This window comes from Ostreococcus lucimarinus, chromosome 5 (genome assembly GCF_000092065.1).
Source record: "Ostreococcus lucimarinus CCE9901 chromosome 5, complete sequence".
Taxonomy (NCBI): Eukaryota; Viridiplantae; Chlorophyta; class Mamiellophyceae; order Mamiellales; family Bathycoccaceae; genus Ostreococcus; species Ostreococcus sp. 'lucimarinus'.
In genome coordinates, this window is record NC_009359.1 from 723,026 (window position 1) to 739,869 (window position 16,844).

General features: G+C 60.9%; 10 protein-coding genes across 10 annotated transcripts; 5 read left to right on the top strand and 5 right to left on the bottom strand.

Moving 5' to 3' along the window:
• Positions 1–54: 54 nt before the first annotated feature.
• OSTLU_92803 (predicted protein) lies at positions 55–936 on the bottom strand (the record flags this gene model as incomplete). The annotated part of the gene is made up of 1 exon (XM_001418056.1): positions 55–936. The coding sequence occupies one exon, from the start codon at positions 934–936 to the stop codon at positions 55–57; it is 882 nt and encodes a 293-aa protein (XP_001418093.1).
• A 70-nt stretch (positions 937–1,006) lies between these two features.
• CHR3523 (predicted protein) lies at positions 1,007–5,791 on the bottom strand (the record flags this gene model as incomplete). The annotated part of the gene is made up of 1 exon (XM_001418057.1): positions 1,007–5,791. The coding sequence occupies one exon, from the start codon at positions 5,789–5,791 to the stop codon at positions 1,007–1,009; it is 4,785 nt and encodes a 1,594-aa protein (XP_001418094.1).
• Positions 5,792–6,323: 532 nt separating this feature from the next.
• Positions 6,324–7,509, top strand: OSTLU_31895 (predicted protein). Its single transcript, XM_001417815.1, has 2 exons — positions 6,324–6,629; positions 6,775–7,509. Exons 1-2 carry the CDS (start codon positions 6,543–6,545, stop codon positions 7,411–7,413), a joined length of 726 nt encoding a protein of 241 aa, XP_001417852.1. The 5' UTR covers positions 6,324–6,542; the 3' UTR covers positions 7,414–7,509.
• A 326-nt stretch (positions 7,510–7,835) lies between these two features.
• On the top strand, positions 7,836–8,105 carry OSTLU_9263 (predicted protein; the record flags this gene model as incomplete). Its single annotated transcript, XM_001417816.1, has 1 exon — positions 7,836–8,105. A coding segment is annotated over one exon (270 nt), but the record flags the coding sequence as incomplete, so codon positions are not given.
• Positions 8,106–8,279: 174 nt separating this feature from the next.
• Positions 8,280–9,381, bottom strand: OSTLU_4539 (predicted protein; the record flags this gene model as incomplete). Its single annotated transcript, XM_001418058.1, has 2 exons — positions 8,280–9,159; positions 9,278–9,381. Coding segments are annotated over 2 exons (984 nt in total), but the record flags the coding sequence as incomplete, so codon positions are not given.
• A 250-nt stretch (positions 9,382–9,631) lies between these two features.
• On the bottom strand, positions 9,632–11,413 carry OSTLU_38852 (predicted protein; the record flags this gene model as incomplete). The annotated part of the gene is made up of 1 exon (XM_001418059.1): positions 9,632–11,413. One exon carries the CDS (start codon positions 11,411–11,413, stop codon positions 9,632–9,634), a length of 1,782 nt encoding a protein of 593 aa, XP_001418096.1.
• Positions 11,414–11,822: 409 nt separating this feature from the next.
• On the bottom strand, positions 11,823–12,530 carry OSTLU_87377 (predicted protein; the record flags this gene model as incomplete). The annotated part of the gene is made up of 1 exon (XM_001418060.1): positions 11,823–12,530. The coding sequence occupies one exon, from the start codon at positions 12,528–12,530 to the stop codon at positions 11,823–11,825; it is 708 nt and encodes a 235-aa protein (XP_001418097.1).
• Positions 12,531–12,907: 377 nt separating this feature from the next.
• OSTLU_31897 (predicted protein) lies at positions 12,908–13,231 on the top strand (the record flags this gene model as incomplete). The annotated part of the gene is made up of 1 exon (XM_001417817.1): positions 12,908–13,231. One exon carries the CDS (start codon positions 12,908–12,910, stop codon positions 13,229–13,231), a length of 324 nt encoding a protein of 107 aa, XP_001417854.1.
• Positions 13,232–13,383: 152 nt separating this feature from the next.
• On the top strand, positions 13,384–15,516 carry OSTLU_87378 (predicted protein; the record flags this gene model as incomplete). Its single annotated transcript, XM_001417818.1, has 1 exon — positions 13,384–15,516. One exon carries the CDS (start codon positions 13,384–13,386, stop codon positions 15,514–15,516), a length of 2,133 nt encoding a protein of 710 aa, XP_001417855.1.
• A 65-nt stretch (positions 15,517–15,581) lies between these two features.
• On the top strand, positions 15,582–16,844 carry OSTLU_94405 (predicted protein; the record flags this gene model as incomplete). The annotated part of the gene is made up of 1 exon (XM_001417819.1): positions 15,582–16,844. The coding sequence occupies one exon, from the start codon at positions 15,582–15,584 to the stop codon at positions 16,842–16,844; it is 1,263 nt and encodes a 420-aa protein (XP_001417856.1).

Below are 16,844 nucleotides of genomic sequence, written 5' to 3' on the forward strand. Positions count from 1 at the left end.
TATGGTACAACAATACAAACAAAACTGCGAGAATTTCGCGCCTTTTCGGCGTTTCTACGAGGTTCTGTCGACGCTGGTTCGAGGCGAGCGCGACTCGGAACTTATCGATCTCGCCGACGCGTTCGACGTTCGACGCGCTTCGACGCCTCGACGCGACGGACTCATGGAACGATCGCTCTCGAAAGGCGACGTCGGCACGGACGACCCCGCGGGGCGCGTCTTACGATTCGCGAACGCGTCTCTCGCCGACCCGAAGGCGAATTGCCCGGACGCGCGTTTGGGCGACATCACGGGATCGTCGCTGACGTAATCGCTATCGCTCACCATCCCCCCCAGCGCTCTCACCTGTCTCTCCAGCGCCCTGTTCCTCTTCAGCAGCAGCGATATCTGTCCTTGCAGCAAGTTCACGATGTGTTCCTCCTCGCTCTCCAACGCGTTTTCCATTCGCACCTTCTCCTCCCTCAATCGCGCCGTCTCAAAGCTCAACCGATCCCGTTCTTTGCTCACGCTTTGATTCTCCCGTCCCAAATTTTCCAACACCGACGTCAGGCGGTGCATCATGCACTCTTGTTCGCGTTCCAACGCGTTTTCCATCTGCACCTTTTCCTCTTGCAGCGTTCGCAGGCGCCGTTCCAGCGCGTCGTCCACGCGTTGCGTCCGCATCGCGTGCGTCAGCGTCGCGTTCTCGTGCGTGAGAGCGTCGAGCTTTTTATTCAGCGTGCGCACGAGGAACTCCTCCTCCGCTTCGACCGTCTGCGCGAGTTTTTCCGCGCTCGAGCGCACGCGTCGTAATTCTTCCTCGAGCGTCGTCGTTTTCGCGCGCTCGAGCGCGAGCGCGCGCTCGAGCGACGCGCTCGCGTCGGCGTTGACGCCATCGGGCGCGGCGTCGGCGTCCGAGCCGCTCGCGACGCGCGCGGTGCGGATGGGGTCGGGCATGCGTTCAGGGCGAATTGTGACGCCGGGCGGTTGGCGCCGTCGGCGGTGGGTCGGTCGATGGGATTAAAAGCTAATGAGACGTGTCGTAATCGGCGTATCGTGGATTGGCGCGACGCTCGCGGGCGTCGATGGCGTGCCAATCGAATTTGAGCTTCGGCGCGATTTTCTTCAAAGCGTCCGGAAACGAGAGATGCGGTCCGACGCCGCCGTGGCGGACGACGGCCCAAAACACGCGAGGGGAGGCGACGGCCATGGAGGGAGGAGAGAGATTGGCGCGCGCGGCGGCGTTGGTGTCGGCGTCGGCGGCGACGAGGGCGAGAACGATGGGGAGCATGGCGGCCGGGATGTCCTGAACGCAGTCAGTTTTCTTCTGGCGACGTCCGGTGGAGATGTCGACGGCTTCGTATTTTACCACCAATCGACCGTCGGCGAGCGTCGAGTATTCGACGGCACCGGAACGCGCGGCACCACATTTCATGTTACCTTCGGACTCCTTAGCGCGTTCCTCCACCATGGCTTGGAAAGCTGTCTGAAGCGAACGAATCGAAGCGTCGTTCACGGCGCGCTTACCGCCCTCGGCGGCGCGAAGGAGATCGATGGACATCGCGCCGGCGGCGCCACCACCGGCGCCAGCGCCTCGAGGATCCTCGTCTGGATCTTGTAACATCATCTCCGTACTCGTCTCGGATTGCTTGAGTACGGTTTTGAGCCGTCTCTGCACCTTGGCATCCAAAACAGACGTATCCAACGCCTTCGCGCGAGCTGCTTTCGTCAACTTTGGTTTCGCCCTGGTCGTCACGATCGTCGCGTCGGCTTGATGCATATCCGGAGCGTTCTCCGCCTGAAGATTGATCAAATCATTCGCTTGAATCCCAAGCAGCGCGATTGGCGTGCAGAGATCACGGTCGGTGAGCGCGCGCGGCGGGAAACCGCACCGAACGACGAAGGCATCAATACTCGCGCCAATCCTTGAAGAAATGCGCGCGCGCATCGCGCTCACCGTCGTCTTGCCCGCATTCGGCAATGTAAAGTCTTTCACAGCGCCTCCATCGTTAGGGTCGCGAACGCGCATGGTCCACGCCTCGGATTCATCGTCTTCAGCGATTTCTTCCCGATTGGGGACTCCCGATTGGGGACTCCCGATGCCGAGAACGCCCCCGTCACTAGCGCGCGCTTCCAATTCTCGCGCGCTCGCCTCAAGTGCCTCGCGCATCCAGCGCGCCTCTTCTTCTTCGCCTTTCTTCTTTCCATTTCCAAGCACGCGCCCGTCGCCGCCGTTTCGAATGCGCTCGAAGTGATCAGTCACCGCCTTGGCTTTTCTCGCCGCAGCTTCGTCCGAGCTCTTCGACGGGACGAGCTCGAGACGTTCGAGAATGCGTCGACGCGAAAGCGATTCTGCCACCACTGTTGGCGCCACGTCAGCTTCAGAATCTTCTGTGACGTCGTGTCTCGTCGTCGCGTCGAGCGAATCTAGAGACATCTTTGTGCCATTGCGCGCGAGCTCCGATTGTACGTCCAACATGATTTCCTCCGCGGTGTTCGCCATGGCGAAAACTTTCACGCGGACGGTGTCTTTTTGGCCCATGCGGTGCGCTCGCGAAATGACCTGCTGTTCGAGCGACATATTCGAAAGCGGCTCCATGAGGAATACGTACGAAACAAACGATAGATCCAAGCCTTCAGCGGCGGCGCGGTTTAGAAGCAAAACGGCGCAGTCGGGATCGTTTTTGAAATTCTTGAGCGCTTGCTCGCGATCGTATCGACTTTGCCCGATTCTCGTTATGCTTTCGTGAGGAACGCGCGCACCATAAAGTGCTAGATCAATCGTGTCCAAATGTGGACGAAAATCGCTATAGATGATGCACTTTTTCGGTGGCGGCGCGGTTGGGGTGAAGTCTCGCAGCCTGAGCGGCGTCGCTGCGTCCAGCATACGTTTGCGGCGTCTACCTTGTTGCGTCGTTCCTTCGCGCGCCTGTGCGTTTGCGTTTAATCGACCACTCCAACCCGGCGTGTTTTCCGACATCCCGTTCGCTTCACGAGCGAAGAACGCGTCACGATCGTCTTGTTGCTTGACGATTTCCGCGCTCACGGCGGCGCCTATCTTTCGCAGTTCGGCGAGCAAATGATCCACTTTAGAACTTTCACCCTGCGCGTACACACCGTCACCGCCCCGACTCTCGTCGACTTTCCACGAGTGTTGTTCGAGCTTTGGCTGAAGCTCGATCAAATCCTTCGGAACTTCTTGCACTGGATTCAAGTTGTTGTCATGGTCCTCCTCCATGAAGTAGGCCGATCCACACACAGGACATCCTCGCGGCGCACGGTGCACCCCCGGTGGGAGCTCTGGTTCGTTCACTCTCTCATCTTCGACGTCCTTGCCATTCAACGTTTTGCCTTTCGGAGGACCGCGCATGACGCAACCGCAGCACAAGATGTGCGCGCAAGGAGTGACGAGCGGCATCAAGACTTTGTGCAAGCACAAATCGCATGTCCCTTTGCACTGCATCAACATGGGCGAGACGCGTCTCACGCGTGCCTTGCGTTCTTCATCGCCAAAACCTCGCTCTTTTAGAAGTTGCATCAAAGCGAGAATCGTCTCATCGAATTCATCAGAAGAGCACGTGATCGGCATCTGGCCGACGACACACGCGGCTTCGCGGAGGTTGGTCACCGTCGCTGCCGCTTCTCGAACGTTTTTGGGATTCAGCAAAGACTCTGTGTGGTTGGGGTCGCCCCAATCTGCCAAAAGTAAATTACGTTTGACGAACGCGACGAGATCATTGTATGAATCGGCGTGTACATCGCTGAATTGCAGCATTGACGTCGTGCGCTTGAGCGGCGGCAGCTCGATGTGCGACTTGCACGTTCTCACCATGCATCGCCGCAGAACGTCACCGAGACGCACAACGGCATCCGCCTGAGCGAAACGGTCTCTACCTTCAAGTGGACGCTGCACCGCAGTAGTCCAAAGCCCCGCACTCGTCCCGTAAGGAGGCTGACGTAGAAATCCGAGCAGCGGTTGCAAATGTGCCGTCCCCGCGCCTTTGAGCGTCGTCGGCGTCGGTGTTCCTGTCATGAGCCAACGTGCATGTGCCTTCAGTGCACACGCCACAGAAAGCTTGGCCGTGACAGCTAAAGACGCCCCGAGCTGATGGCCTTCATCCAAAATCACTCGCTGCCAAAGAATGCGTAAAATCGGCGTATCAACTTTTGAAAACTCTGTGGAAAGTCGATTGATGGGCATGATGACAATGTCAAAGTCGTTTGCTAAATCTTTCGCATCGACATGCGCCAGATCATTCAAGTGCACGGGTTCCAAGCTACCTTCGGTCTTGTAAACTGAGCTGAAGCCGTCCACTTTCGGTGGTTTGTCCAGCACCGCGACGCGCGGGACACCCTCACCGGTGATGTTCCAAGTGCAAAACGATATTTGCTGCAACCAATGCTCGATGAGGACACTCGGAATGATGATTAACGTCGCGCTCGATAACCAGACACGCATCGGCTCGCTGCTACTCCCTCTGTTATCGACGACGCGTATGGCGTCGTGAAGTGCTTGCTTGTCTAAGATGAGGTCCTCCGTCGCCGACCCGGGCGGCGCGTACGGAATCGCGTTTTCCAACTTGCCGACTCCAGTGTACGGTTCCAACCCGAGTGCGCGAAAAATCGGAGGCTGGTCCGAATTTCTGCGAAAGAGTGGCATCGAAAGCGGCATCGCGTGCGACACTTCCTCGGTGTTTTCTAAAATGTAATCGACGACGTCGCACGTCGCGGCGCGTCCAACGTACACGACGCAGTTTCGAAGAATGCTTTCAAAGTAAGACGTGTTTCGCGCCAAACGCGCTGAATCTTCCTTCAACCCCGTGCGCGCGATGAAACCAATGGGGGCGCTGTGTGCCGAGCACTCCAAACGTGTCTGCCAATCTGGAACTTCCACCGTCGTCGCAGCGGCTAACGCCTCGTACGCTTGTTTCTCTTCTAATTTCGAACGCTTTGCGCTCCTACTCATCGTGCCATCCAACCCATTCTTGCACACCGAAGCAAAATACCCCACTGGCGTGTTACCGGCTGAGCGTTTGCTTCGCCTCAGGCCGGAAGAGTTACCTCTCGAAGAACTTCCCGCGAACGCGGCAGATGTCTTCATCGGAGTAATTGCGGGCGTTTCGGCGTCGAGTGTCGGTACGGCAGCCATCACCGCAGGTGAACCGTATCCGCCCGCACCACCGGAGTTTGTGTCTTCGTAGTACCAACATGATTCCATCTTACGCGCCGTGTAACCGATCGGTGGTGAAGGTCGCCAACCTCGTCGCGCCAGCACGAGCGCGAGCGCAGTCACCGTCTTCCCCAATCCGGGCTCGTCGCACAGCATTCCTCCTTGCGAGTCTTCGTATACGTCGGGATGGTGATCGCTTAACTCCCCCTTTAAAGTGTGAAGCCACAGCACACGACCGTCCTCGCAATCGATTGGCTTCCAAAGTGGATCGAGAATCGGCGGTAGACGAGCGCGTTCGCGCCGTCGCATCCATCCGAGCGCCGCGCGTTGGTGCGGATGTAAAGTCAACGCCAATCCCGGTGACGTCTCTTCCACGCGCGAACGAAATCCTCTGCACGTACACGCGAGCGTGCTCGCGCACTTCGGGTCTAAAAATCCTAAAATTCGCTCCACGACGTCCTCTGGCAAATCGCCCGCGCACAAATATCCCGGCGTCGCCGCCTTAATCGTCGCGTGCTCCCGCCGCATCTCCGGCCGCAACTCCTCCAACACCGCGCTCAACGTCGCTCGACGATCGCCCACGTGCGTCTGGCATCCTAAAACTCCACAAAACGGTCGCTCATCACTCGCCGCCGCCTCCATCGCCTCCGCGTCGAGCGTCGCCGCGTCCCTCGTCGACAAATGTCCAAACGTCGTGATTCGCGCCGCCCGGCTCATCCCTCGCACCACCGCTCTCGAGACACCCTCAACCATCATCTCGCATCGACACACGAGCGTCTTCGTCGTCGAAACGTCCGCGCTCGACCCGTCGTCGCGCGTCCGCGCCGCGCCGTCGTCCAGCGCGCCGACGCACATCACCCGTCCGAGCGCGCCGAACGCCACGAACGCCCGCGCGAACGTTCCCGACGCGCGCACTTCGAACGTCCTCGCGCTCGCGTCGCTCGCGTCGCTCGCGTCGCGCTCGACGACGCATTCGAACGCGTCCGAGACGAAATCTTGATTCGTCTCGACCGACCTCGGCGCGACGCGCAGGACGTCGCCCGCGCCGACGCGCGCGTCGGACGCGCACGTCAGCGCGATGTGCGCGCGCGCGCCATCGCGCGGCGCCATCGCGCGTCGCGGTCGCGCGGCGAGGCGCGCTCTGACGCGACCGGGACGGCGCCATCGCGGCACACGGCGTCGCGCCGCGCCCGACGCCGCGCCGCGCGCGTTGAACGCTCGACGCGCGCGCCCGCGCGCTCGCGCTCGCGCGCGCCGCGCGATGGCGTCGAGCGCGCCCGCGGCGCGACGGCGTGGCGTCGCGAAACCACCGCTGATGCCGCGCGCGAACGAACGCGACGACGACGACGCGCCGGCGCGCGCCGCGCGGGACGGGGCGACGGCGACGGGGACGATGCGACGGACGCCGAGCTTTTCTGACGAGCTCGGACACTATTTCAAGGGGTTCGGCAGGCACGACGCGTACGCGGGAGGAGAGCAGGTGCGCGCGCGCGTCCCGCTCGCGCGCGAAGACTCGACTCGACGCGAAGGCGAACGACGACGCGCGGTGGGCGAGGGGCGAGACGGACGGGAAAACGAGGACTGACGATGGCGCGCGATGATTCGCGGGCGAACGATCGGCGCAGATACGACCTTTGATGCGAGGATGGGTGCACTTCGCGTGCGTCGTGGCGGCGCTGACTGGACGAGGGCTGGGATACTTTAAGAACATGCCGGAACGCGCGTCGCTGTTCGTGCAGTGCACGATGTTGACGTATTTGGGGTCGACGTGCTTGCACATGGTGCCGTGGAAGACCGCGCTCGGGTACGATGTGGCGTTGGCGATGGATTTTATCGGGATATCGTGGGGCTTCACCTCGCACTCTATTTTGTGGACGGGCGGCGTGCACAGTTTTAGTCAATTCGGCGCGGTGGCGGTGTTCGCGTGCATGTGCTTGATGCAGGTGGCGGCGTTTAAACAAAAAAATAAACGCGTGTTGATGTTTATGCGTCGTCGGCGGCTGACGCTGATCCTTTTGAATATGATTTTCCTGGGCGTCGTCGAGGCGAGAGCCATCGAGGATTTCAAGACGATGGTGGCGATTCAGGTCCTCTCCAAGATTGTCTCTCCGTGGTATTTCATGGCGTGCACGCGCTTCGACGCGAAGCACAAGTCATTCTTTGAGATTCAAGGCGTGTGGGGGCCGCATGAAAATTGGCACGTCATCATTCTCGTCGTGCACTTGCTGCAGCTCAAGGCGCTGCTGTCGCAAGACTCGTTTTGACGCGTCGCGACGGAGATTGACGCGCCCGCGAGCGGACGAGATGCTCGCGAGGTGACGCGTAATGGGGAGGCGTCAATAATATTGTACTTGAACGACGTATTGTTCGTGACGCGCGCGACGATGCTCGCTTGTAATTGGAAGAAGTGACGCGTTGTGACGCTCGCCTTCGCGCTCGGCCCGGCGCTCGCCGCACACTCCCGCGCGCTCGAGCTCGTCGTGCGTCGAGAGCGCGCGCGACATGTCGTTGAAGAAACTCTACGAGACCCACCGCGCGGGTCAAGAGCAAGTCAAGCGCGAAGTCGGTGCGTCGTCGTCGTTCATTCGTTCGCTCGTTCGCGCTCGCGCGTAACACCAAACGCGCGCTCGCGCCGTGACTGACGCGCACCGCGCCGCGCGCGCGCCGTCTCGCTCCAGATGCGCTGCGCAAAGAGACCGTCGCGCAGGTGTCCGCGCTCGCGGACGCGATGACGGATTCGGTGAACCACGGCGTGGTTGAGGTGTTTGAGAATCAAAAGCAAGTCGAGTCGTCGGCGCGCGCGCTGAACGAGACGGCGACGGCGTTTCGAGAGCGGTCGAGCGAGTGGGCGACGTCGCTGGAGGCGTTCGATAAAGAGCTTAGAGATATCGGGGATTTTGAAAATTGGGTCAAGGCGATGGAGCACGATTTGGCGACGTTAGCGGCGGCGTTGGAAGCGAAGGTGAACGCGAAGGCGGCGAATGCGGCGGAAAAGTAGCGAGCGAGTATTGTACAGTAAACAACGAAGATCTAGCATGAATCGTAGCGTCATCATCGAATCAAATCGTTTCATGACTCACGCGTCGGCGGCTTGCATTTCGACGTCGTCGTTCTTCTCTTTGTGCGCCGAGACGGCGTCGAACAGGGCGCATTTGACGGCGTACGACGCGAACATTTTCGATTGCTCTATCGCGAGCGATATCGCGTCTTGCGTCACCGTGCCGAGCGCGGAAACATCGCCTGCTTTCTCTAAATTCGATCCCGACGTCGGGGACATCGACATCGAGGCGAGCGACGCCGAAGACGTCGTCGTCGGACCGCCTCGCTTGATTTCCTTTTCGGCTTTGGCAATCTTCCCCTCCATGTCCGAGACTTGACTCGCGATGAGTTTTCGATTCGCCAGCAGCGTCGACGAACTGAGTGTGTTGACCCAATACTTCTTCGTCAACGAATCCAAGTTACGCGCGTCGAGCGAGCTCTTGAAAAAGCTCACATCCAACGAGTAATACTTGTTCGCGTGTACGCCAAAGTCTTCTATCTTGCTCTTTGGGATTCCTAGATTACTCGACGTCGACGGCTCCTCGGGCGCGGTGTATCCATCCGGATACGTCCGAAACGCTCCAATCTCCACCTTTTCCGCGCGACTCGTCCGGATCGGATCGATGACGATGGCTAAAAACGGTTCCCCGTACCTCTGATTCATGCTCTGCGTGTTCACGTCGATGCCCGACAACCAGCAGCCGTATCCTGGATGCGAGTGATACCACCCGACGACGTTTTCGTGTCTCCCGACCGCCTTACACGTGTGCGTATACTCCACCATGTATTCATACGCCTCCGCCTGCGCGTTGACGCGCGTTTCCGTGCCTTCGACCGGGAGTTCGAACACGTCCAGCACGATGAAGGCGTCGTCCTTCGCGTACCCTTGCAGCATGCCCATGACTTCGATATCCCCACCGCGTTTGCAGTGCGCCGTCATCTTCATCAGCGCCAGCGCGGACACCTTTACCCTAGAACATAAACGCGCGAGCGTTTCGCGCCGTCGTCAGTCGCCCGGACGCGTCGCGCGCGGCGTGCGACTCGAGAAAAGTGCGATTGCGAGCGCAATCTGCCGGGGACAACCGTTACCTCTTAAAGTAGTGAGGATCGCGCGCCCAAGGCTTTTGAGCGACGAGGAGCTTGTGCGCGACTTCATCGTATGCGTAGAGTTCGTCCGAGGTCGTGATGGGAGGCGGGAGTGGTGGGTCTTCGTCCATGTCGACGAGGGCGCGAGTGCGGCGCAGTCCGCGTTCGTTTGGTTTGGCTTGGTCCGTTCGATTAAATTTGATATTACAGATGAATTTGATGATACACGAGTACAACAGTGAATGGTTTTAATGTCTCGAGGATTTAAATCGTTTCAGTTCGTCGCGTGCGGCGCCTTGCGCGCCGCCGCGGTGGATGTTTGTAGCACTGATGCTTTCTTGGTTTTCGCCTCTTTCTTCAATCTTGAGGGAATCCGTATTGTTCGAGTAATCGAAGTGTCACGCCGTTGGTCCAGCCGAAACCACGTTGAGGGATGTATTCGCCGCCTTTACCCACGCCGTCCTCGGTCGAGCGCACGTCGTACTTTTCGTGCATGTAGCCCGTTGACTTCCACGCTTGATGCGCGGTGCGGAGCCACGAGTGCGCGAGCGTCTTCGCGTACTCTTCCTCGCGAGGGGCGAAAATTTGTATCGCTTCGACAATCATGTGAGTCTCCGGCGCCCAAGCGTTAGGCCAATCCCATTGCTGACCGCTCTCGACGAGTGAGGTCGCGATGCCTTTGTCGGTGACCAACTTGGACTTTTTCAACGACTCGACGACTTCGTACGCTTGATCGCTGTCGGGATCGCAAGCGCCGCACCAAAGCGGAGTAAAATCGCTCGTAAACGGGCTCTCAGATGCCGCCGTGAGATCATCGCGATCGCGCACGATTCCTCGGGTGTCTTCGCCCATGAGCGGTTCGAACGCCATGTCTCGCCACCGCTTGACGTCGTCGTCCCAAAGCACGGCGTCAATCGCGCGCCGCCGCACCTCGCTCGCACGGGAGAACTTCTCGAGCAAATGGTTCAAGTACACGCGCTCGGCGAAGAGCTCGTCTTCGTTTTCCAACGACACTAATGCCTCGCGGGCGAGCAAAGCGATTTGCGTCTCCACTCGTAGCATAAATCCGTTCAAGTCGGATGGAATGATGTTGCACGTGCGAATCGTCTCCAAGTTATCGCCGTCTAGGAACCATCTCGAGCTGAAGTCGAAGCCGCTCTCCGCCGCGCTAGCAAGATGTCGATATATCTTACGCTTAGCTTCGAGCTTGGCCACGGCGTCCTCCACCTTTCTGGTCGCTCGGCGCGCCACCTCGACGTCTTCGCGATAGCTCTCTGGCCTCGGACGCGTGGTGTTGGCAAAATATCGCGACAGCTCGTGCGTCTCTCCGGTTTCCGTGTCACGAATCGTCACCGTGCGTTCACTTCGAGTGAGATAGGCGTATTCTTGCACCAGCAACGGCAACGCCTGTCGCAACCACTCGACGTCTCGCGTCGCTTGAAACACCTCGGCGACGCACGACGACAACAACGGCGGCTGAGATCGATTCAAATAGTACACGCGCGCGCCGTTGGGCACGAATCCGTACGTGGTGACCATGTACAACAAATTATTCGTCACTCCCAGCGCCGTGGCCGGCATCTCGCTCGTTAACAACCCCAAAACGATCCAATACGTATCCCAGTAGTAGGTTTCCCTAAAACGTTCCCCCGGCACCACCGCCGGGTACGGCAATCGAATCCTCGAGCTCGTCGTCCGTCGCGCCTCGCCCTCCGCGCCGACTTCTTCCTCAGCGTAGTCATCCGCGTCCAACCGCGCGAGCACGCGCCACAGCTCGTGCACGTGCGTCGCAAACTCCCTCGACTTTTCGCACCTCGCCCCTCTCGCCACCGCCGGCTCGCTTCGCCAGTCCGCCAGTTCCGGCATCTTAGACCTCTCCCTCGGTCCGCTCTCGAAGTGTTCGTTCAAGAATTCCCGCGCCGCCACGCTACACGTCGCCGCTCGCGACTGCGCCAGCGCCTCGAACACCTTCGCCGGCGGTGATCTCGACCGCGTGTCCACGAAATCCTTCGAGTCGCGCCAAATCGCCGCTCGGTGCACCGCCGCCAGTATCGCCGCCGTGCAAAACGCCGCGTACGGCGCCTGCGCGCCGTCCGTCGCCGCGCCGCCGTCTTCCTCGACGTCGTCTTCGCTCGTCATCGCGCTGTGCGCCGCGTCCGCGAGCATCTCGCGTCGTTCGACGACGATCTCGACCCGCTCGCGAATCGGCGCGCGCGCGCGCGTGCCCTCGGGGCGCGGCGACGCGCGCGCGACGCGCGACGCGCGCGGGCGCGCGCGCGACGCGCCGAGCGCGCGACGTATCGAGACCGTTCGCGCCGTCCTGGCGGTGCGCGCGCGCGCGAGACGCGCTCACGCGCGGGGGAGTGACGGCCGGGTCGACCGCGCGACGCCTCGGGCCCCGACCTTTGAGACACCGAAAGACGCGAAGGCGAGACGAGCACGCGAGAAACCGGCGCGGAGGCGGAGACGCGAACGCGCGAGCGCGCGAAAAAACGAACGAACGAACGAACGAACGAAATCGGGTTAAATCTTCATCTACTTTTTACTTTTAATCTCCATCTACGTACGAGACGCACTTTTGCACGAGGTAGCGCCGCGCGTCGGCGCCGAACGCCTTCGCGTACGCGTCGCGGAGCGCGAGACGGCCCATGTAACGCGCCAGCGCGGGATACGGCGCGAAGCTGACGTCGGGAAAGAACTGCGGCACGTAGAGCAGATACGCGCCGACGGCGACGTCCGCGACCGAGAAATCGCCCAACAGATAATCTCGAGACGCCAAGACGTCGTCGAGCCGTCGGAGTCGCTTATTATTCGGGTCGCGCGCCTTGGTGTCCACCACGCCACCGCGCTCGTTCTCGACGAACAGCACGGGATCCAGCGACGCGTTCGCCCACGACACCCACGCCGCCGCCGCGGCGCGCGTCTTCGGCGTGTCCAAACCGCCGTACGCGTCGGCGAGGTACATTAAAATCGCCCCGGACTCGAACAGTTCGAGCTCGCCGCCGTCCGCGTCGGCGTCGTCGCGCAGCGCGGGCACCTGTCCGAACGGGTGCGGGTTCGTCTCGTCCCTCGGCGCGCGCATCGCGAGCTCGAGGCCGATCTCGTGCGCGTACCAGTTCACCAGCGGCGACCGCGAGCCCTGCGACCCGTACAGCGTCGTCGCGCGCGTCGTCGCGCGGCGTCCCGACGTCGCGCGCGACGACGCGCGTCGTCGCGCCGGCGTCGCCGCGCGCGCGCGCGTCGGCGCCGCGCGCATCGGCGTCGTTCGCGCCGCGCGCGTCGCGATGCGGTCGCGACGCCGCGCCGCGCTGACGTCACGACGACGAGACGCGCGGCGCGCCCCGCACACGACGACGCGCGCGACGCTCGAAGCGCGGCGAACGGCGCGCGATGCTCGCGGCGACGCTCTCGACGCGCGTCGCGGCGCGCGCGCGCGGCGACGCGACGACGCGCGGCGACGCGCGCGCGCGCGTGGTCGCGCGCGCGAAAAAGGGCGGCGCGTTCCTTCGCGAATTCGGCCCGGAACCGACGGAGAGCGAGAAGGCGGCGATCGAGGCCAAGGCGCAGGACGCCGCGGGAGGGTTCCCGGCGCTGGAGAAGCAGGAAGGGCAGGACCCGTTCAGCGTGAACCTGATGGTGAAGAAGTTTGGGCCGCTCAACTTGGTGTGGAACGGCGTCGGGACGCTGCAAGTGCCGGACGCGGGAAGCAAGCCGGCGAGCGTGAACCTGGCGCGGGTGTGCTTGGCGCAGCGCGCGGAACTGCTGATCGAAAACTTTGAGCGGTTGTATCCGAAATTGAAGAACGAACGCGTGGAGTGGGCGCTGCAGCCGTTCGACGACCAATACGGCGACGCGTTCGATCCGTTCATGTCTTTACCGGACGATCAGGTCGACGAGTTGGTGCCCGGGAACTTGCAATTCTTGAAGAAACCGCGCAAGGTCGCGCCGGGGGCGTGATTTAGATTTTGAAGATTGTTATCGACGTTCGCGCGTTCGTCTTCGTCCCCGCCGCCTCGTCGACGTCGATTGCCCGAGTTCGCGTCACTCGACGACGCGCGCGCGGTCGTTCGAGCGCGCGCTCTCTCTCGCGAGTTTATTTTCACGACGTCATGGCGTCGTGCGTCGCGCGCGCCGCGCTCTCGACGCCGTCGCGCGTCGTTTTCTACGACAAAAAGCGCACCCCAGCCGCCGCCACGCGCGCGAGGGTCGTCGTCCCGCGCGCCGCGGACGCCGACGCCGACGCCGCGGCGCCCGCGGACGCGTGGCTCGAAGCTCGCCGCGCGGACCTGAGCGCGCTGACGGTGGAGAAAGGGCTGAAACCGCTGTGTCGAGGGTACGGGCTGAAGCTCGGCGGCTCGAAGACGGCGCTGCTGGAGCGCGTGCTGGCGCACGAGAGCGCGAATCGCGCGGAATTCGCGCCGATGGAGGCGGTGGTGGAAAAAGCGAGCGCGTGGAGAAATTCCAGGGTGGTTCGAGTGGACGAGGCGAGCGCGAGGGCGATCGAGGAGGCGAATGCGGTCAAAGCGGAACGACGGGAAAAAGCCGGAGGCTGGGGACGGGACGAAGAGGACGATTACGGCGACGACGTGGACGAAGACCGAGGATGGGGGTCGTCGTGGGCGCGCAGGGAGGACGAGGAGGAATCGTCCACGGCGCGCATGCGAGATATCGAGGCGAGGTACCCGCAGTTGAGGTTGGCAGATGAGAAATTGACCAAGGATGACTTGGCGCGACGCGTGGCGGTGGTGAACGGCTTGCGAGCGCTCGCCAAGGAAAAAGAAGGCTATGAGGCAGATGTAGGGTTGCATTTGGAAGCCATCGCGCGAGCGATCGATAGGGGCTATAGAGATATGCGAGGGAGCGCGCTGACGGTGTTGCAAAAAGAAGTTCGGGCGCGGATAGACGTGAGCGTGGACATCGACGTGCAACGCGGTCGATTCGCCGTGCTCGTGCAAGTCGTCGGTCGAGGCGGGACAGTTGAGCGCGAATACGACGACACCAAATTTTTCACGTTCAATGTCCGGCGACAAAATCGCATGCGAACGTTGATTCGTTACATGAGCGAGGAGATTAAAACTGGCGTCGCGCGTCTGGCGACGGAAGATTTCGTCGGTCAAATCGGCAACGTCGTCGACGGCACGTTGCGTTTCCGCACCGAAACCGGGTCGTGGATGATGGACATAAAAGGCGGCGCCGCGGGTGTGATCCCGCCAGAGGAGCAGCTCTTGACTTATAACGACTTACCACTCAAGCAAGGGGACGAGTTGTCGTGCTTCGTGCTCGACGTCGATCAAAACTTGTTCACCGGTCGCGAGCAAACCCCGGTGGTGCTGTCGATGACCATTCCGGCGTTGGTCGGCGCCATCATTCGCGAAGAAGTTCCAGAGGTTGCGCGCGGGGAGATAGAGATTAAGTCGATCGCGAGAATGGCAGGCAAGGTGACGAAAGTCGCGGTAGCTCTACGCGAAGGATCAACTTCGTGGAGCAACGCGGTGGAAACGTGCCTGGGCGAAGATCAGAGCATTTTGAGACGCATTCGCGAACGATGCGGCGGCGAAGTCGTGCACTTCCTTCCTTGGTCCGACGATCCAGCGGAACTGATCAAGTCTTCTTTATTCCCAGCTGAAGTGTTACGAGTGGAAGAAAGCTTCCCGGATGGCACGCAAAAGCGAAAGTTTACGGCGTACGTGAAGGAGGTGGATCTCCGTCGAGCGATCGGCGCCGGCGGTAATAACGTCAAACTCTGCGCGTCGCTCACCAACGCATTCATCGTCATCGAAGTTGACGAGACCGCAGGAAACACTCAACGTCGTGGATCTTTCAACGACGATCTGGACGACTCTTACGACAGTGGATTCTGGGGCGACGATCGCGAAGATGACTTTTTCGGCGGCGGCGACGCTGAAAATTTTGCCAACAATCTCAACAAGGATAGATTCAGCGAGCAGACGCAAAGCGTGCAACTGGACGATCTCGGCTGGCCCGATCTCGATGACTTCGATGATTTACCCACCACGAATGCCGCGGGGCGGGGACCTCAGGACATCCCCTCGGTGAGCGAATTGAAAACGCTCGGCGAGACGTTCTCGCAATCGTTCGAAGGCGACGACGACGCGGAGGAATGGGACGTCGGTCCGGGCCGTCCGGGATTGACCACGTTCGGCGCTACGGGACGTCCGGGTGTCGTCGGCACCGCTCTCTTCTTTGGCGACGAAGCGGGTGAATACGACGACGACGAATAGCCGCGCCGCGTTCACATTGCTGTAACTCAACCGACACACGACTTTTCTTCACACGACGACGCACCATGTCGACCGTCGACCCGTTCGTGTATCCGATGATCGCTCGCTCGCTCGCTCTCTTCGCGCTGAGCTTCGTCACCGCCGCCGACCGACGCGAGGACGACGCGACGTTGCGGTTGGAACTGACCTTGACCACGCGCGTGGCGTCGGCGAGCGCGACGCTTCGCGTCGCTCGTCGGACAATGTCGCATCCCGAAGCGTTCATGCGCGCCTTCGCCGAAATGCTCGACGCGTACGGTCTCGAACAGACGAAGATGTTTTCACACGCGACGCTGTTCGTGCCGACGGCGTCCAACTGCGCGGTGCGGTTCGCCAAGAGTCTCGGCGCCGAGTGGAGCAGACAGGTCGTCGAGAGCGTCGGAGACGAAGTTCAATGTTGGTTGATACTGGATTTTGAATGGTCGGGCGCGCAAGATTCTCGAACAACTTTCTTGCGGGACACGTTCGGGCTGTTCTTGAATGGATTGCGCGCGGCGATGTTGTTTGTTGATATTGGAGCGCGAGTCGACGAAGTCGTGTACGACGACGAACGATCGACGGCAAACGCGGCGACAGTATTCGTGAACTGCGCTCGGCGAATCGGGATCTCGGATTCGACCTGGGCCGCCATCGTGCGCGTTGTCGTTGGTTCGATCGAGAGTCGCCCCTTCATCGACCGCGACGGTATTTCGGTGTACATCAACGGAAGTTTGATGCCGTGGCGTCAGACTCGCGCCATGGTTGATCATTTGTGGACGCTCGACGAACGATTCAAATCGTTTGGACTCCCTCCGCTTCGCCAAGATCTCACTTTGGACGCCAATGCCGAGCACGTCGTATACTTTGCGCCACCTTGTGAGACGACAACGACGACGACGTACGTGCGCCGCGTCACGATACACTTTCTCTCCACCGCGGCAAAGCCCGCCGACGTGGTTTGCTCGGCGTTTCCGCTCGCGGGTGTCGCCGACGCGATGAAAACCACGATGACTTCCGATATTCCGATACGCGTCAGCGCAGAGTTGTCCACCGCGGGCATGTTCGACGCCCTGCAAATACTGAAACGCGACGATCCGATGCGATTTAGCTCGGCGGAGGAGAAGGAATTCATTGAGACGAGCGATCGCATCGGCCGGGGCGTGCTCGCGATTTTAGAATCGCCCTCGAGCGACGTCGCGCGAGACTTTTGCTCGCAGCGCGATGCGGATGATGAAGACTGGCGACGAAAGGTGCTGAGTAACCTTCGATCGAGTCGCGTGTACGCGGCGAATTGCGTGGAGATGAAGTGA